Below are 20,260 nucleotides of genomic sequence, written 5' to 3'. Positions count from 1 at the left end.
TGCAGAATTCGTGGTTCATTGTGCAAGTTCTCCTATAAATCCAAGCCACGTATGTTCTCCATAGTAGTTACTAGTTAATGGCCACCAGCCACAATTGCTCGTGATCTGTGACATAATAACAGTGACCAGTGACTTGCATCGCACAGCGGCACAGGTACTATGTACGTATGAAACTCTACTAGGTAAATAGTAACTACATATGTACTAGGTACCTACCTAGTAGGTGAGTAAAATCTAATTTAGTGATGCATAGCCTCTCCATGGATCAGATTTTAGTGGCCCGCAGCAATTGCAATCAATGATTGATTCCTATCAGCAGTAACTAACTAGGTACCTAGTACATATGTAGTGTAGTTACCTAGCAACACCTCCAGGCTCCAGCACTGCATAGACGTCTATGCATCCATTAAAACTTGAGCCAAGCCACCAGACCCACGCAACCTGTCACCTCATTGGGTTTTATCAACTTATTCGTCTCAAACCCCCCTACCTCCAAGGACTCTCCAGGGCGCGCGGCACAGGATGATCTAACATTGGCATTCATTAGCAGCGAGACGCATGAGTTTTGGTGTTGCCAGGTTGCGTCGGGAATCTTGGTTCTTGCACTTCTTACAACATTGTAAGGTTAGTTGAATTTGAAAAGACAAAGAGCCCTGGAGGAATCTTTTCTTTAATCATCAGATTCAGCAGATTCATCAGATTCATCACACCTACTAGTCGGTACTGTACTACCTAGGGCATGTTGTATGGGCTGTACAATACAATACAATACAATACAACTTTGGTGGTAAATGAAAAAGAACGAATCACCCAAGACCCGTATCCCTTTGGCGCACTATTTTAGCTATTGTACACCTTTGCACTCTTTTCGCGCCTTTCCTTCACCCCTTCTCGACCTCCCCCCATATAACCTCACGCCCCTTAGTTCTGGTCCCATCTGATGCCGAAATACGTAAAAGCCTATAAGGCTACACGATAAAGCTTTGGTTCAAATATGCCCGAGGACGACCGTCACATCCCAGCTTTAAACTCCATTTCCCCTCTACTTGCTCATCCTTACAGCAAAATGCCCGACCATCGTTCCCCGAGTCTACCGGTACGCAAATCCAAGTTCAGCGCCCTCGTCATCGGTTCCTATGTTTTCGACTGGATAATACTTGTCGTTGTCGGCGTCGTTGGTGTCATATTAGGCAATGTCACACCCAATAAAAGACCCTTTAGTTTACAAGACCCCAATATATCGTACGTACCACGACCACCATGACCACCATGACTACCATGATTGCCATGATTGCCATCTCCACCCCTTTTCTTGTCGTCGATCAATTTCTCAAGCCTGACTGTCAATTAGTTTTCCAGTTACCGTTCACGAAACCGTAAACTCGGCTCTATTATTGATTTGCAATGCTGTCATTCCGATCGCAGTTATCTTAATCGTCGTTTTAATCTTCGTCCCCGGACCAACTGTACCGAAGGGCACCCCCAAGTCTCTAATCTGGAAGCGGAAGCTATGGGAGTTACATACGGGGTGGCTGGGTTTGGCCTTATCTCTGATCTCGGCTTGGATCATCACCCAGGGCATGAAGAATCTTTTTGGAAAACCGCGGCCGGATCTCTTAGATAGATGTCAGCCCGACATCCTCAATGTGGCCGACTATATCGTCGGCTTCCATACCCCAGCCGATGACGGTTCCTTGAATGGCATATATAATGGTCAATTAGTTAGTGCGAATATCTGCAAAAATCCAGACCGACACTTTCTCGACGATGGGTTTCGCAGTTACCCTTCGGGACATGCAAGTTCTGCCGCCGCAGGATTGATTTACCTCTCATTCTTCTTGGCTAGCAAGTTTGCCATCACGATCCCGTTCGTACCACATGACGCGGCATCAAGCGACACGGGCGCAGTTACTGCCTTCCCGTCACGGCTGCGAAACCGTACTACCGACACATCCTACGAAGCAGTGCGACGCGAGCACACAGATGGGTCAGGGTCTTTCTCTGACCCAGCGACTGTCAGACAGATTGGGCTACATAACTCGGCCATCATTTCCATCCGCAGACAAGCGGCCGCGCCGCCTCTTTACCTCCTCGTCATAACCGTTCTCCCATTTTTCACTGCCATATTTGTCGCCAGTTCGCGTTGGTTTGACTTTAGACATCACGGATTCGATATTCTTTTTGGGTTCATAATAGGCACCATTACAGCGTGGTTCGCTTTCCGGTATTATCATATGCCGATCCGATCTGGCGCTGGATGGGCTTGGGGTCCTCGCAGCCACGACAAGTCGTTCTGGGCTGGTCTAGGGTCTTGGAGTTATGCGTCGGACAATAAACATTGGGTTAGGCCCGGCGATGAAGCAGAAGGACACGCTGGACAACGCATAGACGATATCGAGTTGGGCATGCGACTGAGGAAGGGGGAAGATCCATCACGCGGGGAAAGTTCAGGAACCGCCGGCGTTTTGGACGAACGAATTTGAGAGAAAATCACCTTGAATTTAGAGGGATAGCGTCGTGTTTTCTGGTACGATTTTGACTGGAGTATATGGGATGGCAACCTTGCATATGTGAAGAATCCATCCTAGGGCTGCGCATAGACGGGGTTTGGGGAAGGCAGACTGCGGCCACTCACTCACGAAGTCAACTTCAACAGATTTACTACATTGCTATGCATAAATCAAGATACGCGATATCAATGATGATGAATTTGCTCGCCATTCAAGCAGTACTTCTTCTCCTATATACACGGATGTAGGCAGGATGGACAAAACACATAAAGCAATGCGGCTGTTAGAGCTAAGATGTGATAATGATAATGGAATGGAGATGACTGTTCTTGAGTCCCAGGCATCTTGATCAGATATACTTTAGTTAGCAGAGCGTTTAAAAAGAGGTGTAGGTGTTGTATAGTCTATCCGAGACCATGTTTATTTACCGCGAAACAGTCGTTCAGGTTAGGCGTCTTTCCAGAACCTGACGGAAGGAGAGAAACACTTAATGGAATTGGATTGATGAGGATTGCCTTGCGTAAAAGAACGAACTTTGATTTTTATTTACTATTGAAGCTCGAGTACCTACCTACCCACCTACCCACCTGCCAGCCTATGAGCCTATGAGCCTATGAGCCATCCACTTCTCTTCGACTCCCTATCCTCTCCATTCTGGTGTATAGGCTATATATACAGTAGGTGCCACGACCACGGCCACACCAGCCTCATTCGCTCATCTATATATAATATATAACTATCGTGTATATGCATATACCAGGTATATTATGTAGACACTGGTAAGGGTCCCCTCTTTCAGGTGGGTTACGGCGCGTAAGCGCGTTAGAATGTATTAAAGTGGAATCCACATGCCATTTGACGAAGAAGTTGCGTCGCGTTAAAAAAAAGTCCAAACGTCAAAAATGCAAACCCGAAATCGCGCCCCATGCTTTTATGGTTTATGATTTTTAATCCTCCAATACTTTAATACGTACGAAGCTTGAAAGCCACATTCACATCTCTACATAGCTTTACGTCTCTTGCTAAATTACTGAATGCAACCAGTAGCTGGACACCCTTCCGAATGGTTGACACAGCCTGCCTAATAATACGTCTTTCCAGTTGCTAACTCTGGAACTAACTGATGCCAATCTACTTCTAACTTATCATCCTTTCCACTACTTTTTGTGCCATCGACATCAATGATGATAGTTCTCTTTCAGCTTTTGCCCACTTAGTACTTACCTAGTACATGGTACATTTAATCTATCTCTTTTTACCTCATAAACATTAATCTTATCTTATATCCTTCCTTCGTCGTTCCCTACCAGCCAAACCGATATACGCACCTAATCCCAACTACACATCATCCCTCTACTCCGACCACCCATATCCAACATACTCCTTACCTTTACAACACATTTGCGAAAATCCTCATAGAGTATACGAGCCCGAGTCGCAAAAACATTAATTAAAATATCAAACACATCTGATATTCGTCACAATGGTATCGTTAAGAAAGCGCGCCTTGCGCGACACTGAGCCCGAGGCCGAACCCGAGGCCGACATGCCAGAACCTCCCAAGCAGAACCACCCGCCCTCTTTGCTTCATCGTATCAGAAATACCTGGCAATTCGCGAATATTTTCCAGTGGATCTACTTATTTGGCAAGGTCGTGAAGATCGATGATAACTTTGACATAGATGTACGTGTTCATGATCCATGATCAACCGGAACTCCTCTGGAATTACTACAATGATGTTGGAACTGGCTGGGAGCGCTGACTTCTCATTATTTCTGCAGGACCTAGAAGCCGAATTCATGAAACCCCATTCAACGGTTCTAGCCGACATTGGCCTTGCCCTACTCAAATTCGTATCGTCGCATCGTGGCTTGACGTATGTCATTTGAGAAAGTGTGTCTCCTAGTACTGGACTATTACTAACCTCCCCCTAGGTCAGAATTATTTGACGAGTACACCCGCCGACAGTACGTTGCCAAGGCGCCTGATCGAAACCCATTCGGTACAGACGAGACGCCTGCCAAGTTTGATGACTTTGATGCTTTTACCAAGGTCCGTCTTGTCACGTAATGCCTCCGGGGTATTATACTAAACTAATTGATTTTACAGATCAAAATTCTACATCAACTCACACAGTGGGTCATGCTACATCCCGAAAGAATTAGGGAGAAAATGGATGAGCAGAAGCCTAGCGACCAAACCGAATGGGTACGGATTCTATTCAAACTAGCCAGCAAGCAAAATCTAACAATATAATAGAGAATTGAGCCCGCGGGCTGGGATAGTGATGACCGCACCTATTACATCTTAGATGATAACCGCATGTATCGGATGACTGAAGCTTCACAGGCCCCTTCGGCGTGGAAACCAAAGAAGAATACTAAAAAGGCCAAGGCGGCCGCAAGAGCTGCTAAACGACGTCGTGTATCAAGATCTACCGCACAGGATGGCGAGGATGTTGACGATGACTCAGACGCCGATCAACCTGCCGAACCAGAGGATGATGGTCTTGGAGGTGCAAAATGGGAGTGTGTCGCATCAAACCTTGTTGAAGTACAGGACTTTCTCAGTACTATTCGGAAGACGCGGGATGAGAACGAGAAGGTCCTGAGAAGCACTATTGAGAATCATCTTCTACCCATTTTTGAGAAGCAAGAGGAGTCTCGGAAGCGGAAAGCCTTACAGAGGGAAAAGGAATTGCTGAACCTTGAAAAGATGGCTCACGCCAAACGATCCAGTCGCCTTGCCAATAAAGCTGAGCAACAGCGCCTAGAGCAGCAAGCGAAAGAGGAAGAACAAAAGCGTCGCGCAGACGAGGTCGCAGCTCGAAAGCAAGAACAAAAACGACTAAAGATGGAGAAAGAGCGTGACCGTCGCATGGTATCTCGGGCGCAACGACTTAGAGAACGAGAGGTCCGGCGGCTTCAGCATGAAGAGGAATTGGCGCAACTATCTGAAGATAGCAAGAACTTAAGTTCTGCCAATGGTCGACTTTCTGAAAGACGGCTACAGGCAGAAATCGAGAAGAACAGGCAAGCGCTACAGGAACTTGAAGATGAAGAGGATGACTGGATTTTCGACTGCATTTGCGGTGTTTATGGCCAGATCGATGACGGCACACACAGTGTCTCTTGTGAGAAATGCAATGTCTGGCAACATAGTAAGTGCGTCGGCATTAGCGAAGAGGAAGCTGATCGTGATGATTTCCACTTCATCTGCAAGAGCTGTCGCCAGAAGAGTTCAGGCCCAGGAACACCCAAGTCGACTACCATCAAACTTAAGGTCAACCAACCTGATGGCTCGTCGTTACTTCCTAGCACAAAGTCGGACAACTCCTCTGCTCTAGAGCAACCCCGACAACCACAACACTCCAGCATAATGGTTGAGATGCCTACAAAGTCTAGTTACAATACCCAGCTCCCACACCCAGCCAATAGATCAGAGTCGCTTCAGCAGCCAAGTTCAAAAGCTGTCTTACAAATTCAGCCCACTGCTCAACCCGTCATTCCTATCAAGCAAGCAGGCCAGCCGAGCATGCCTCAACCATCTTCACCATTCGCCATTAGTGACGGGGCCAATCCCTTCTCTTCGCCACATCCCAACTTATCACCCCCAGAGCAGTCACCCAATAAAGCCAGGGCCTATTCGACCTTATTCAATCCATCTTCACCAGTTTCCGGAAACCAACCGGGAGAACATAAGGCACCGCGGAAAGGCATGTTTCACATCTCGCCAAAGGCCAATGGTGCGGCAGCACCACCGTCGAGCAGTCTACCTCCTCATGCCGAGGCCTACGTGCCCCCTGTCGCTGCTAGGTCTGATTCGCCTTTGAAACAACCTCTGGATGCCGCAAGCAACAGCTTGCCAGTCCTTTCACCTCCAGCTGTGTCGCTGTCAACTCTAACACGCCCCCAAAGTAGCGATGTCAATGTCCAACACGCATTGCTTGCTACTCCCCAACTTAACCGGTTTAACCAGGCAGGGGCAAGGCTTGACACGACACCTAGTCTACCACCCACTCAGAATGGGATTTCGCCACTGAAACGTTCGCCGCCACCAAACCAACATCCAGGTAGCGCAATAACATCAACACCAACACCAGCGATTCTTCCCCCAGTGAGAGCTTTATCGCCTTCGCCCTCGCAGCAAATTCTAACACCACCAGTCAAGTCATTTGACAATACGCGGCCAGCATCACCGCACTCAGGCAGTGTCGCTGGGGACGGATAAGCTGTAACCTATTGGAGCAATTTGTTGCCACAGCATGCCACAACATGACTATGAGCAATTGAGAAGAGACCCCTTTTTCGCATGGTTTGCAGGCGATCAGTCATATTCTTGGCATGATCCTAGCCCTTTGGCCCGGACGGCCTTCGGGAGTAAACGGGGCAAGAGCGGTGACGAAGCCGGAATAAATAGATAGGGGGGCGTAGGTTTCCGTCATGGATGCTAGATAATTGCGACGACACATGATGCATTTCACGGCGCATTAGACAGGTGGACTTCATGTAGATTAGAAGGGACAGTACAGTATAATAGGCGCAATTATATGCGTTGGTGACGAATAAGTCGGAGAGGGTGATGATAGTGACGATGATGAAGATGTTGCGATGTTGCGGTGAGGCTGATAGGTATATTTATATGTACCTACTCAGCGCCTACATAATACTGAATGCCTGCATATGTACCTAGGTAAGTGCCTACTACATACGTGCATACCTACCCACCTACCTAGGTTAGTAGTATGTAATGTATGTAATAATAATTCTGCAATAGATACCAGTCAGTACCTAGTATCTGACCTACTTAAGGTAAGTGGTACCTACCTAGGTACACGTACCTAGGGTAGGTAATTTAAGGTTGGTGCTACTGTCATTTTATTATTTTATCAGTTTGGTCTCTTGTCTCCGTCTTTCTCTCTCCTCAATAACTAATGCTTGCTGTACATAATCACCAACAACTTGAGTTAATCAGCAACTACAACTTAACACAAGATCGTCTAAACATCTCCGATCATGTTATTTCCCAGTGTATAGATCAAAGTTCGTTCAGTGGTATACAAGCACACCGACTCCACGTTTTCTCGTCGGCAGGTGACAGGCGGCATACAGAGACGCACAGGAGTTCGCAGCTGGAGCGGGTGCAGATGTCTCTAACCAGAACACATTCCGCCGTCTGGAACCCACTAGCTAGTCTAGATATGTCATGGATAGGGGACAGCATCCTAGTCAAGCCCAGAATCCAGGACAACTACCATTGGGTGAACCACAATGCTGTCGAAGTTGAGCTGTCACACAAGTCCCGACCGTTCGCACGAACTGTTGGCCAGAGCGTTGAAACAGGATAGGCGCATATTAGTGTGAGTGGATACACCATCAGCAACGTCCGGATATCGCAGTGTTCTTCTGCTTCTACACTGCTTGATGCTACCTATCGGTCAAGAAAGCAGGCAGACGAGCGAATAGTAAAGTTTTCTTTTTTTTTCTTTTTTTTTTTTAAAAAAAAGGGCGGGAAGGAGGGAGAAAAAGCAGGGCAGATATAATCCCTTGATATTAACATTTCTGATCTTGAGCAAAGCTTCCTATAAACTACAAGCAAGCGTCAGGGTACAACAACTGAATGATTTTGGCAAGTTTCATTGTTAAAAGCTCTACGCCTTTCCGACTTAAGCGTAAGCAAGACAGTGGATTGCAAGAAAAGTAAAAAGAAAAGTGCCATTATGTTCCTACGTGATGGCCTCAAAGACGAGCTCCGAGTCTAAAAAGGCGAAAGAAAAGACGAGAACACAAACCGGTCTTTCAGCGAAATAGCTATTATATAGACACCGACATGTATGAAATGCTGCACATCGGCCTTCCTCCGCTATATCACATCTACCGAGCGTCCGTCTTCATAAGAGGGGAGACGATGAAAATGGGGTTCCCTAAAGTCTTTAGTATACCTTATATGTTTCTTTACTTGCCTTTTTCTGGGACCAGGACCCATGATCAATTTGAAGGCTTGCCTACCTGCGTGTTCAAAAACCCCCAAAAAAGATTGTGTACTAACTGGACATTTCCCCTTGGCCTCCTATACGACTGACGTTCAAACAGCCAGCGAAGCTAATGCAACCACCCGCCGTCCTTACAGGGATACAACCGCAAACAAATACTCAGGTACACTCAGCTGATCATGTATCTTCACTGGCACGTATAGTATCGGCGGTTAATGGGCACTGTAATCGACATATCATATACAGTTCGACGAGGCTGATGAGCAACTATTATCGAGAAAATGGCCCACCTCTGAAAAGGCATAGATGGAACTAGCGATCTAGCCTTGGCAATACAGCGACACGAGCTTGCTACATAGAGAATGCGGAGGCAATTTTTCTCATCTGATGTTGCTAGATATGTCCCTCGAATCAGCCCATAACTAGCAGAAACGCATTAGGGTTGAAGGGTCGGACTGCAGCTGAGCCGCAATGCCGTTGCGGGAGAGGAGGTAGGCAAGGGGCGAGAGAGGTACACGTCTAGATGTCTGCATTTGGATAATTATCTCGGCAGGCCATCAAAGGAATGTCAAAGGCTTGATCTGTGCACGCCACTGGAGAATTTGGGTGCGGGAAGCACGTTTTCGGGACATACTCAGGAACCAGCATTCCAATGCCTTCCACTGGCCAACAGCAATTACAGGCAACGCTCTAAAAGGTTGAAAAAAAACCGTGATGACGGAACTTTCGAATACCGAATCAAGCCGACCCAAGGGAGAAGTAATAGTGAGCAATTCGAGAAGAGTTCTAACTCAAAGTATATTAGTACTTGTGGCAAAGAGTCGGGCCAGCCGGGAACCAAGCCAATACTGCTCCCCGATCCCTCGTTCTGCATCTCTTATGCGATGTTCTCCATATCATCTGCAGCCTGCTTAGATCTAAAAGCATCGGCGTGATGTGGGGACAATTTCTTCATTCCCTGCGAATGTCTTACCCTAGTGGGCGATGGTTGATTAAGGGTCGACAGGCAAGAGTGTTCTCAGGTATACGGCGGTATGTATACCTACTTCGGGAGCATAGCAAAGCATAACAGCAAAGCATAGCATAACAGCAACAGTGCCAGCAGCTTGCTTCCCCCATTCTCTCCACCTGGGTCGGAATGCTCCGTGCCCAGCACATAAGATATGGTCACTGGTGTCACTGGTCTTCTCGCTCTCGCTCTCTATTGCTCTATTGCTATATTGCTCTATCGTCCCCGAACCCGGCTAGGAATAATTCCGTAAGTGACCTAGAGCGACTTTCCTAGGTTGGGACACCGTATCGAGTGCCTCGCGTTTTCCTCTCTACTTTCCGAAAGCGGTAATGCATAACCCAGCGGCCGCATTCTAAAAAGAAAGCCACCATACAAATAACTATGGTTCCAATAGTACTTCTTTCTCACAGAAAGCTAGAAGATTTCCTTTTTTTGTTGCTGATACTGTTCTCTCTTGCCGCCCTTGTACGATTGACAAAGGCCGCATCCAGTAGTAGTAGGCCACGATCTTGCCTGCTCCCTTTCGCCTATCCATCAACCTATGCGTTTTCTAGCCACACTATACGGTATACCAGGGACAGTGGAGGATGACAATACAGCCTTACCAACGGTATTCAATAACTTGGCGTACCTAACAAGCATCCACCAGACTTGGGCGCACTCTATCGGTGTATCAACTTAGAAGACCAGCAACGGATCTTAAAGGGATGAGAAAGGGAGAAGAATAGTTGGTCATATCGATCGTCAACCCTGCACCGATCTTGCTTCCTGTTGCTGCTATAGCCCATGGGTGGCTTGAGTTCCTTTAGTGAAAAAGGAAAGAACAAAGAAAAGTAAAGGAAGCTCGTGCGAACTGTAAGTCAGGGAGGCTGCATCAACCACTAAGAAAGGGGTGTGAGCTCATCAATCACTTAGATACTTCACCCCCCCTAGAACAGGATCCCACGCACGCCTCTCATATCCCAAGACTCTGGTTCGGCTCCTGGTACTGATATTCTAGGCCTAACCAGCTGTCACGGTGAGAAACCACGCACGTAACGCATGCTACATATGCGCATATACGCAGAGGAAGAAAAGAGCAACCGTATCATACAAGGCATCGCCAACACAAAAGCGGTGCAGGCAGTCAATATTCCACCATAGGCGGCCCTTTCACGATAGGTTCGTGCGCCTTGATTTTCCATATTTCCTTTTTCTCTCTTGCCTTGCCGCTCACATGACTGAATGCCGCTGCATCTCATCTTTCTCATGCATGCAGCACTTCTGTCAAAGACAAACCCCAGTTTCTGACAGATCTCTCTGCCTGTGGCTATGAGCTGCGCTGGCAGCTAGCTATCTAGCTGGCTGATACTGCTTAGCCGAGCACATTGCTTCCCTAGCCGCAGAGAGAGAGAGAGAGAGATGGAGAGGGATAGACGTCTTTCCAGCTAGCCATTGGAGGGCAAGGCAAGCGTCTGAAATTAGAGAATTAACTCACTCACTCACTCACTCACAGATTTTTTTTTTTAGAAAAAGAAACTCCAGATGAAAACCCTGGTATTTTTTCGAATTCTGTCAACACTTCAAAAAAGCCGTACCCCCTGGCCAGTTGCCAGTTCCCAATTGACAGATACTTTTTCGATACTTTTCCAGAAGCTCTGAATCACTGAGATACTGATTCTTGTTTTGTATCACATCCTCCTCTCCTGCCTCCTTTTTATGCCCTTGTCTCTCTCTCTCGATCTCTCCCATATCATTTCATCCTACTCGCGGCCGTAATTCCACGTACAGGCCACGGCGAAACTACAGACTAGTCATCGTCAGAGACAAGCCCTGATAGACAAGTCAGAGACGAACTTTTGAGCCCGCGTCATATCACCACCGGCAGATACTGCACACGCGAATAGAGAAACATACGCACACTGTAGCCGCATTTGTGTGTGCCTATATTCCATCCCATATCTCTTACTACTTACTCGCTCATCTTCGAAAATATCATTGACCACGATACTACTACCACATGGTCCGGATTGGTACATATCTTGGTCTCGGGAAAGAATAATCGCTTTGGTGACGTTACCTGTTAACGAGTTGACTTGACTACGATTGATAGGACTGCGGTGGATTGTTACTTATCAAAAGGGAAAAGGAAAAGCAGAGCGGCAGCATCGTCTCTCTAATACGGATCGGAACGCTTCTTTAAGCATTGATATTTAAAGCTATCAAGATTATCCCCATTCTCCGTATCTACTGCTATTGACCTCTTTCTATTCGTGCTACCATCGCTACTACTCCCACGACAACCATCGCAACTGTTCTCTTTCCACGTAGAGATCAATTCCAACCTTCCGCCCTTATCAGATAGAACCGATGAGATGGAGAAGGCCGACTCACCATCCCCAACGCCCCCCCAAAGCGACCATCTCCCCCCCAGTGCCGACGATGTCCTCCACAGTCAATTTCAGCAGCTCATCCAGCACAACGCGTCGACCGCACCAGCCGACGTGCATAGCCAGATAAGTTCTAATCCACACTCTCGCTATTCCAGCCCAGCGCCACCACAGCAACATATGAATATGCCCATTTACGACCATGGGTCACCCTACGCCACGGGCCCTCCTCCTGCTTCTACGTATGGTAGCGCATATCAACAGCATGGTTACCACATGGAACCCAGCCCGTACCCGCAACTGCCCGATACAGGCTCGTCACTGGTATGTTTATTATTAGAATTAGCATAAAGGAAGCGATTGAGTGGATAAACAATCGGCTTGATTTTTTCTTTCTGTCCTTTGTCTTCTATTGTTCTCCTCTCCAAAGAGAGACAGGCACGATTCTTTTACTAACGGCTATGTTCTCTATTTAAATGAAGACACCGCACAATGCATATAGTACTCCAGCAACTTCACCACCTACACCAGTACAGACAGACGGCATCATGACACGAAGTGGACGATCATTAGCCCGAGCGCATGGTGACGCATCCGTGCTGGGCCCTCAAGCCTCACGCATAGAGAAATCATCACCGAAACCAAGTAGATCAGGCGCAGGCGCCAGAAAGAACAAGAAGCGGAGAGGAAAGGGATTAGGAGACGAACCAGCGGTGGTGTTGGAAGCGCCGCTTAGCGTGCTGGTCAAGGATATCACGACGGTGAAAGACACTAATATCGAAGAATACGTTAACCGCTCCCCCGCGGAACGGCAGGCCGAAGTACAAAACTCCAAGGAGGGCAAGGTGAAGCGTCCGATGAACGCTTTCATGCTGTACCGAAAAGCCTACCAAAACCGTACCAAGGAGTGGAAGAAGTACGATAACCACCAGATTATCTCTCAACTCTGCGGCACCAGCTGGAACATGGAGGGCCAGGAGTTGCGAGATCAATACGACACCTGGGCCAAAATCGAACGAGCAAACCACAAACTTGCTTTCCCCGATTACAAGTTCGCTCCCGCCAAGGCCAAGAACAAGAAAGTTCCCCCTGCCGGAAGGGGGGCAGGCCCCAACTCGGAAGAAGACGGTTCGGACTTGGAGGGTTATGATTGGGATATTAGTGTACCACCATCGAGGAACGGGAACAGGACCGCTAGACCTCTTTACGACCACCCGGATGCCGAATACCGGCCACCGGGGATGCGTTCGGCATACGCGCAGTACCCACCGCAACCTCCGCCGCCGCCACCGTCGCATCACCGCCATCATCAATCGCCGATGATGCATAACCCTCGGCTCGGCTATCCGCCACCTAATCAGTCATCCTATCACTACCCCAACCCTGGAAAACCCCGGCCTGCCGAGTATGGCACGAGCCTGGGACAAAATCAGTACTATCAGCAGACGAACGATTACAGATCGTACCCGCCAGCCCATATGTATGGGGCACCCATGCAGCAGAGTCAGCAGCAGTACGTCGATAACATGTATGTGGGCAGGACGAACTCACCGGGAGGCTCGTACCACAGCTCACCCGTTGACCACTACGGCGACCTGATAGGGTCTCCCTACCCGACGCCTCAACCCCAGCAGCCGCAAGTTGCCATGCCACATTCACGCGTCCTCGAACACCATTCCAACCACCACCCCCAGCCTCACCCTATAGACCCTTCGCTCATGGGGCCTCCGCCGGGAGCCAACCAGTTTGACACGCTGGGGATTCTGCAAGGGCTGGATCAAAACGATGGGGGCCTAGGATCGTACTCGCTGGACCAGATGCCATCACTGAACGGGCACGGCAGTGGGGCCGGCGACAGTAACAGCCACGCGCAATCGCAATCGCAGCAGCAGTTCGAGCAAGCGTTCCAACAGGTCTCCAGCGAAGGCGGCGGGGTCGACGTAGAGCCCTCGTGGCACGACGATCCGGTCATGACGAAGCTGGACAGCGACTGGGAAACGATCGCGGCGGGCGGTGAGTTCAACCTCGATGATATCGACGGGATTCTGGGAACCACGGATAGCCCGGGGGGTTAAATGAGAACGGAGTACGGAGGATCGTAGACGAAGAAAGTGAGAGGAAGTAAGTGCGTGTGCGTTAGAAACTTGGATGGGAACAAGTAATACCCCCATCCACGGATCCAATTATTACCTAAGTTTAGTCGGGCTGAATAACAATAACGTTGAGTTTTCAAAGTGCTTACGGAGTTTTCGGAAGAGAGAATGGAAGGATGCTAGGAGGGGGAGAGAGAGAGAGAAGGGGGGGGAGGTTAGGCAAAGGCAATGAGAAAAGGGAGGACATTAGACAGACCCTAGGTACCTACTTTTTATGTATTTTAAAATTTTGTTTCTTGACTCTCGTTTTTTCTGCTTTCCCTTTTGCCTCCTCCCTCCCACCTAGCCATCCTTTTCATGCTCCTTCCTTTTTTTATGGTTTTTTTTCCCCATCAACCGTGGTGATGCTATCATAAGCCGCATCTTTGGGAATGGGAATAGGGGCTTTGGTTGGGGCGTCGAGGTTACTTTATGCAGCTGTAAGCAAGCAACAACAGCAACAGCAATAGCAAATAAACAAACATAACATGAATATAATGCTCTATTCATTGAACAATAGAAAATTTGATAACTTCCTGTACTGTTTTGTTTACTTGACTTGACTTGACTGACTGGGGTTTGACGGAGGGGTTTCTTCTGTGCGTGGTGTATGTGATTAAAGGTGATCATGATGATAACGATGATACCCTCCCTATTCCCTGCCCCATTTTGTTGAAGATTGATTGACGAAAGAAGAGGATAGCTTTTAAAATAAAAAACAAAATACTATGGACCGAAATATAAATGCCTAGGTATTATATAAATTCGAACTTGGGGAGGGGGCCTGAGTCAAGAAGTAAACGAGAAAGCTCCAAGCTGGTGACGAAGAAAGAAAGAGAGAAATGTTGAAAAGAAAATGATTGTGTATTTACCGATGTAATGTATCTATCCCTTGTAATAATAATATGAGAGAACCTACGTGGGCCCGAACAAGTGACTTCGCCTTATTCCTTCTCCCCCTTTCTTCATTGTGTCATGTCGTTCGTTCCTCAACTTAGAATGCCCCTTTACTAGGAGAGAAAAGGAGGAGGAGGGGGGGTAAGGGAGAGGGGCGCCCGAGCAAGTTCCCGTCAAGGAACAAAGAAACCCGCTACTTACACGAGAAAATCCGCGGGGGAAAGTTGAAAGGGACGATCTAGCTAGATGGGAAGTTTAAGGGGTCAAGTTAATATCTATCGAAACAGACAGAACACTACACTTGTCACTATTTTGGAGTGGACACAATAAAGGACGGAGAAGAAGCATAATAATACGTCTTATTTGGACTTTACAGCTCATCCTTGAGCCTTTCATCCTTTTCCCCTTGCTCGACGCCACCGTCCTCTTCCATCATCCTTTTCTTTGGATTAGGAGGTTCATCATAATTGCGCTCTCTTAGAACAGTTTCATCCTTTTGGTCCGCCTGTATGTCATCTACTTTGGGGGGTTCGTCCACCGGCTCCGACTCATTGATAATCTTGCCGATTTCATCCATAATAGACTCTGTTGGATCTTGTGACCTTTCTAATTCATGCCTGACCTGGACTGTTTCTACACCCTCGTTGTTCATTTGGACTAGAGTTGCTGCAGAGTGTAGAGTTGTTGGGTTAAACCCAGAACCGACTGGTTGCGAGCCGCGCTGGATAATCGTATTGGACACACCAACTGTGGTCCGAAAGATGAGCTTGAGAGGGAGCCAGACCAACCACCAGGTGGGGCCCCATAGGAGGCGTCTGAATACCAGCCATGCAATGGTGACGATTAGAATGTAGAAGGCTGATTGGAGATACCAGGTATCGGTTTTCTGGCTCTTCAATAAGGTCCCCAGGAGGGCCCGAGAGCTAGACAGCATAACGTCTAGACTTGAGTAGTTTTCGGATAGTTGCGATAATGACGCGGTGGATTCTTTGAGTGTGTTATGTGCAAAATCACTCTTGGATAGCTCGGCCGCCATTAGATCGTGGGTCCTTCTCATCGACTCTGTCACGTCATTGCTTGCGCTGACCATCTGCTCTTCCTTTGTCATCTCGGGGCGAGCCCGGGGTAGTTTGCGTCGGCTCGGCAGCGATGCAGCAGCGTCGGGGAGTGCAGGAGAAGATGCACCGGATCGGGCATTCGAGAAGGAGGCATAGAGGAGTTCTCGTTCTTGTCGCTGGGCTAATTGTATGTTGCGCTTCGCTTCGATCTGGGCTCTCCTAAAGGCCTTTCGACAACTGTAGGTTAAAACATACGGGTTAGATGATGAGATGATGAGATGATGAGATGATGAGATGATGAGATGCGGTGGTGTAGAAGTTGCATACCTCTGTACTTCTTGTCCGAGACGTGTTGCGCCATCTTTAAGCCTGTCCTTGTCATGTTGCAAGTCGCGACCTGATTTGGCTGGACGAATATCTATTATTTCCTCTAGCAATAGTTCAAGTTCCTCCTCCTGATCTCGTAGTATCTGGTTGATTTCAGAGCTAAGTTCGGAGCTGATGTTATCGTCTTCGTTTGCGGCTAGGGGGATGGAACCGGGCTGGAAATTAAAATTGGCCAAACGGTCGATGAGCTCCTTAAGCTGATTCGTCACATCTTGCAAAGCGGCGAGACGGCCTTGTAGATCAGCAAATCGGTTTTCCAAAGTGTCCGGAGACATATCTTGTTGATGTTAAGCCGAAGCTATTTCGAGTGACATGGCACTAGATATGTAATATGTATGCTATCTCAGGTATGTATCTCAGGTATGTAGGACATTGTAGGTAAGTAATTAGCTATAAGTTGTTAGTGACGTTGCAGGTGCTAATAAAAGAGTTACATGTGCATCATGAATGGATATGTGTTGATTAAAACATTAAAACCGTTGCGCATTGGCCACTTATATTGAATCGAATATGCACTGCCAAGTCTCCACTCCCTAGCCACATCTGTACTACTACACGTGTAGGTACTTCAAACCTTGAAGTACTAGCCTACAAAGTACCTACATAACTATGTACCTATGCATGTGTGGTATGTACATGCAAGAAAAACTTCGGAAGCATCTCTACATACATAACTACATACATACTACATCTCTCTCCCCGCCGTCATACACCACCACCATTTCAACTTCAATATTCCCACATCACCTCTGCGCAACTAATTCGTACGTATGTATTACTTGATTGCATCCGAACAATGTAATCCAACTATAATAATTAACAATCACAACAAACAGACAATCAATACACCATGATAACCCGATTCATCACCGAAGTGAACACCAAGTTCAACCCTTTCTCTATTCGCTCCCGAGCCACGAGGCTACTCCTCAACAACCTACCTCCCTACGTAAGACAAAATGGCATGCTAGTCAACACCACTCTCTTACCGCGCAATTCCACCGAACCAGCCACTCTCCACGTCAAGTTTAGTGCGTCTAGTCTTCGTCCTCATCCTCGCCCTCTGCTTCTGTATTATACTAACTGCATATGCTAAGAGGATGGGAAGGAGATGCATCTAGACGGCGAAACACTGGGTATCAAGGGTATCATCGAAGAGTTGGATAGACATTCGCGAACGTTACAGAAGCAAGCCGATCTAGCAGATGGCTGAGCACACTACTTGCACACTACTTGCATAACAATCCGTTTAGTTTTATGACTATTATTCCTTGGTCTTACTCGAGCTATATACATGGCACTTTCCTCAGCGGGTTCAAGCAGCAGCAGTAGTAGTAGTAGCAGTAGTAGCAGTAGCAGCAGCAGCAGCAGCAGCACCATCACGCCCCTCTTTAGTCGTGCATTCGCGCATTCGCAAACACATCTACGCCGCGAATATAGCAGGGCCATATTTGCTATCCCCGTTTCACAAAACCATGCCATGCCATGCTGTTCGTACTAGGCCAACACACGCAACAAACGGCTTTGCATTGTACGATTGCACCATACGTGCTGTGCTGTTCAAACAAGGCTTTTGAATTCTACACTATAGATTCGCCAAACTTTTCTCTACCGAGCCCGAGCCCGAGCCTGAGCCTGAACCTAAAGCAGTTTGCGAAGCAGTTTACGAAGCGGCTCCACTGATGAAGAACCACTTGTCGATTGAGCTATCAATCTTCTCGGGGGCTACTTCCTCGTGGGCTGGTAGAGGAGGTAGTTGCTCGGGGCTAACACGGCTCGGAGAGTGGGCAACGGCCAAGTTGGTCGTTGAAATACCCCCAGGCTGTGTCTTGCCGGTGATGAGTCTCTCCCAAGCTTCAGCACACTCGCGAATGACATCCATGGCATAGCTAGACGTAACGTTAGTACCCAAATCGATATAAATTACCAATCGTAGAAAATTTTGTACAACTTACCTCTTGTTCTTGCATTCGCCGGTGAAAGCGAACTGGTTCTCGGGCTTTCCATCCGGGATTTTGTAGATACGGAACCACTCATTGGTGGCCCGGAGGAGACCCGGGAGGTGTCGCTCGACGTCCTCGACATCGTTCAGCTTGGAAGCCAAGGGGTCGTTTACGTCGACGACGATGACCTTCCAGTCCGTCTCTTCTTCGTCAAGCAGGGCCATGACGCCCAGAACCTTGACCTGCTTGATCTGACCAACGTAACCGACAAGCTCGCCAATCTCGCAGACATCAAGGGGGTCGTTATCACCCTTGGCCTTGGTTTCCGGGTGGATGGAGTTGGGGTCTTCCCAGGTCTAGACACAGCAAACCGAGTATTAGCATGTACACTAAGAGTGAAAAAAAAAATTTGAAAAAAAGGGATAGATTTTTTGGGGGTAATAGATATTAACTGGGAATAAATTACCTGAGGGAAGGCACCGTAGTTCCATAGGTAACCCTTATGAGGGAAGCAGTTACGAACGTATCGTAGCTTGCCCTTCTTGATGTCCTGCTTGATGGGGTTGAGCAGCTCGTCCTTGGAGATCTTCGAGGGAAAAAATGTTATGGTTAGCGATATGATTCACGATAGAAATAATATACGCCAGGGCTACGTGGTCAGTTTAGGCGAGTAAATTACCTCGAGCTTGGCGTTGGTCCATCGAGGAATCTCAACGACCATGTTCAGAATGGTCTGCTCCTGGTTGGCGTAAAGGGGGACGTCGTGAAAAGGCGAGACAGGGACGCCATCTTTCTCGATGTAAACTCGGTGCTCCAAGGTGTTGGGAGCAGCAACCTTGCGGACGCTGTAAGGCGTGGCCATCGTGAGTGATTTACTTTTGTTGGACAATGGAGGAGAGCTCGAAAAGTGGCGAGCTAGCTGGGCAGTACGATGGGACGCAATTTTGGAGGAAATGGATGAAGTTGATGAGTATGGGGGGTGATGAGGTGAAGGTGAAGGTGAAGGAGAAGAAGAAGAAGTAGGAGTAGGAGTAGGAGTAGTAATGGTAGAAGTAGTAATAGCAGTAGTAGTAATAGTAGTTGAATACGGACGAGTGGGAGAAAAAGGAGGGGGAGGGGTCGTGGCTGGAGTCGAATTTCTGCAGTGGCCCGCCAGCTTGACGGAAGAAAAGACCTGATTGGTCTGATAATTGTGTAGTCTCTGTATTACTACTACCCTTGGTTGCTCAAGTGGATAAGGATAAGGATAAGAAACAAGTCCTTTGGCAGGTCTTTTCCGCAAAAAGGGTAAAAAAGCCTGTTGCCCGAAATGTCGAAACAGCATGAGAACCAACTGAAACTATCCTTAACCTAGGTATAAGTTAGTAGGTACTAACTATATCAATACGTAGGCGGGCTAGGAGAAGATCTAGAAGTCTATTGAAGGCGAAAAAAGGAAAAAAAAAAAAAAAAAGAAAAAAAGAAAGAAAGAAAGAGGAACGGGTTAAGCTCTTGTCCAACTTTTTAATCATTTACGTGCCTAGAAGCCCTAGATATGCCCAGGTATGCCCAGGTATGTCTAGGTATAGTTAGTACAAAGAACCTCGGGACCATAATGTTTCTCTTTTATGATTTATCCCTTCAAATTGTAACTAGTAATGTGGCTGAGTGGGTACTTGCATGTACATAATAAGTACATCCATGATCCCGTATTTACCCTAGCCTCTAGGTAGTTTTTTCAATCCATTCAATGTCGATTGATGTTGGGAAGACTAATAAAATATGTTATCACATGACTTTACAATCCAAAGTACTTCATATATGCACCTATCTTGACGCTCATATCTCATAGAGTCGAGCAGATGTGGAACCTCGAGATTAGAATAAATCAGAAAATCTCATCAGTTGATCGCCCGATTTTTAAAAAAAAAAAAAAAAAAAAAAAAAAAAACTTGCCGTGACTCTATACGTAGAGGTGTT

General features: G+C 47.4%; 6 protein-coding genes across 6 annotated transcripts; 4 read left to right on the top strand and 2 right to left on the bottom strand.

Annotated features, from left to right (window-relative positions):
• The first annotated feature begins 417 nt into the window (after window positions 1-417).
• On the top strand, window positions 418-3,019 carry GGS25DRAFT_486168 (acid phosphatase/Vanadium-dependent haloperoxidase). The gene is made up of 3 exons (XM_049260603.1): window positions 418-624; window positions 688-1,242; window positions 1,352-3,019. Exons 2-3 carry the CDS (start codon window positions 995-997, stop codon window positions 2,481-2,483), a joined length of 1,380 nt encoding a protein of 459 aa, XP_049117741.1. The 5' UTR covers window positions 418-624; window positions 688-994; the 3' UTR covers window positions 2,484-3,019.
• A 351-nt stretch (window positions 3,020-3,370) lies between these two features.
• GGS25DRAFT_486163 (uncharacterized protein) lies at window positions 3,371-7,290 on the top strand. Its single transcript, XM_049260602.1, has 5 exons — window positions 3,371-4,194; window positions 4,293-4,387; window positions 4,446-4,563; window positions 4,621-4,719; window positions 4,771-7,290. Exons 1-5 carry the CDS (start codon window positions 3,994-3,996, stop codon window positions 6,739-6,741), a joined length of 2,484 nt encoding a protein of 827 aa, XP_049117740.1. The 5' UTR covers window positions 3,371-3,993; the 3' UTR covers window positions 6,742-7,290.
• Window positions 7,291-11,701: 4,411 nt separating this feature from the next.
• Window positions 11,702-14,056, top strand: GGS25DRAFT_232749 (uncharacterized protein). The gene is made up of 2 exons (XM_049257033.1): window positions 11,702-12,208; window positions 12,367-14,056. Exons 1-2 carry the CDS (start codon window positions 11,870-11,872, stop codon window positions 13,957-13,959), a joined length of 1,932 nt encoding a protein of 643 aa, XP_049117739.1. The 5' UTR covers window positions 11,702-11,869; the 3' UTR covers window positions 13,960-14,056.
• Window positions 14,057-15,103: 1,047 nt separating this feature from the next.
• On the bottom strand, window positions 15,104-16,806 carry GGS25DRAFT_486156 (Sec20-domain-containing protein). Its single transcript, XM_049260601.1, has 2 exons — window positions 16,299-16,806; window positions 15,104-16,208 (listed from the first exon to the last, which is right to left on the bottom strand). The coding sequence occupies exons 1-2, from the start codon at window positions 16,631-16,633 to the stop codon at window positions 15,284-15,286; spliced, it is 1,260 nt and encodes a 419-aa protein (XP_049117738.1). The 5' UTR covers window positions 16,634-16,806; the 3' UTR covers window positions 15,104-15,283.
• Window positions 16,807-17,012: 206 nt separating this feature from the next.
• Window positions 17,013-17,821, top strand: GGS25DRAFT_486153 (putative ribosomal protein YmL44, mitochondrial). The gene is made up of 2 exons (XM_049260600.1): window positions 17,013-17,389; window positions 17,456-17,821. Exons 1-2 carry the CDS (start codon window positions 17,209-17,211, stop codon window positions 17,569-17,571), a joined length of 297 nt encoding a protein of 98 aa, XP_049117737.1. The 5' UTR covers window positions 17,013-17,208; the 3' UTR covers window positions 17,572-17,821.
• On the bottom strand, window positions 17,652-20,258 carry GGS25DRAFT_486149 (inorganic pyrophosphatase). Its single transcript, XM_049260599.1, has 4 exons — window positions 18,981-20,258; window positions 18,768-18,887; window positions 18,314-18,657; window positions 17,652-18,247 (listed from the first exon to the last, which is right to left on the bottom strand). Exons 1-4 carry the CDS (start codon window positions 19,623-19,625, stop codon window positions 18,022-18,024), a joined length of 1,335 nt encoding a protein of 444 aa, XP_049117736.1. The 5' UTR covers window positions 19,626-20,258; the 3' UTR covers window positions 17,652-18,021.
• Between the last annotated feature and the right edge of the window lie 2 nt (window positions 20,259-20,260).

The sequence above is a fragment of the Hypoxylon fragiforme genome, assembly GCF_022984875.1.
Source record: "Hypoxylon fragiforme strain CBS 206.31 chromosome Unknown GGS25scaffold_4, whole genome shotgun sequence".
NCBI lineage: Eukaryota > Fungi > Ascomycota > Sordariomycetes > Xylariales > Hypoxylaceae > Hypoxylon > Hypoxylon fragiforme.
Note: the sequence above shows the minus strand (reverse complement) of the source record. Positions and strands in the feature narration are given on the sequence as shown.

Excerpts from the sequence above, each read along its gene's own strand:
- GGS25DRAFT_232749 (XM_049257033.1), top strand. The coding sequence starts at position 11,870 with ATGGAGAAGGCCGACTCACCATCCCCAACGCCCCCCCAAAGCGACCAT. Across the intron at positions 12,209-12,366 it reads CCGATACAGGCTCGTCACTG|ACACCGCACAATGCATATAG; the intron begins GTATGTTTATTA and ends ATTTAAATGAAG.
- GGS25DRAFT_486163 (XM_049260602.1), top strand. The coding sequence starts at position 3,994 with ATGGTATCGTTAAGAAAGCGCGCCTTGCGCGACACTGAGCCCGAGGCC. Across the intron at positions 4,195-4,292 it reads ATGATAACTTTGACATAGAT|GACCTAGAAGCCGAATTCAT; the intron begins GTACGTGTTCAT and ends TTATTTCTGCAG. Across the intron at positions 4,564-4,620 it reads ACTTTGATGCTTTTACCAAG|ATCAAAATTCTACATCAACT; the intron begins GTCCGTCTTGTC and ends TTGATTTTACAG.
- GGS25DRAFT_486156 (XM_049260601.1), bottom strand. The coding sequence starts at position 16,633 with ATGTCTCCGGACACTTTGGAAAACCGATTTGCTGATCTACAAGGCCGT. Across the intron at positions 16,209-16,298 it reads CTCGGACAAGAAGTACAGAG|TTGTCGAAAGGCCTTTAGGA; the intron begins GTATGCAACTTC and ends TTTAACCTACAG.
- GGS25DRAFT_486153 (XM_049260600.1), top strand. The coding sequence starts at position 17,209 with ATGATAACCCGATTCATCACCGAAGTGAACACCAAGTTCAACCCTTTC. Across the intron at positions 17,390-17,455 it reads CACTCTCCACGTCAAGTTTA|AGGATGGGAAGGAGATGCAT; the intron begins GTGCGTCTAGTC and ends GCATATGCTAAG.
- GGS25DRAFT_486149 (XM_049260599.1), bottom strand. The coding sequence starts at position 19,625 with ATGCTGTTTCGACATTTCGGGCAACAGGCTTTTTTACCCTTTTTGCGG. Across the intron at positions 18,888-18,980 it reads GGACCAACGCCAAGCTCGAG|ATCTCCAAGGACGAGCTGCT; the intron begins GTAATTTACTCG and ends TTTCCCTCGAAG. Across the intron at positions 18,658-18,767 it reads ACTACGGTGCCTTCCCTCAG|ACCTGGGAAGACCCCAACTC; the intron begins GTAATTTATTCC and ends TGCTGTGTCTAG.
- GGS25DRAFT_486168 (XM_049260603.1), top strand. The coding sequence starts at position 995 with ATGCCCGAGGACGACCGTCACATCCCAGCTTTAAACTCCATTTCCCCT. Across the intron at positions 1,243-1,351 it reads TTACAAGACCCCAATATATC|TTTTCCAGTTACCGTTCACG; the intron begins GTACGTACCACG and ends ACTGTCAATTAG.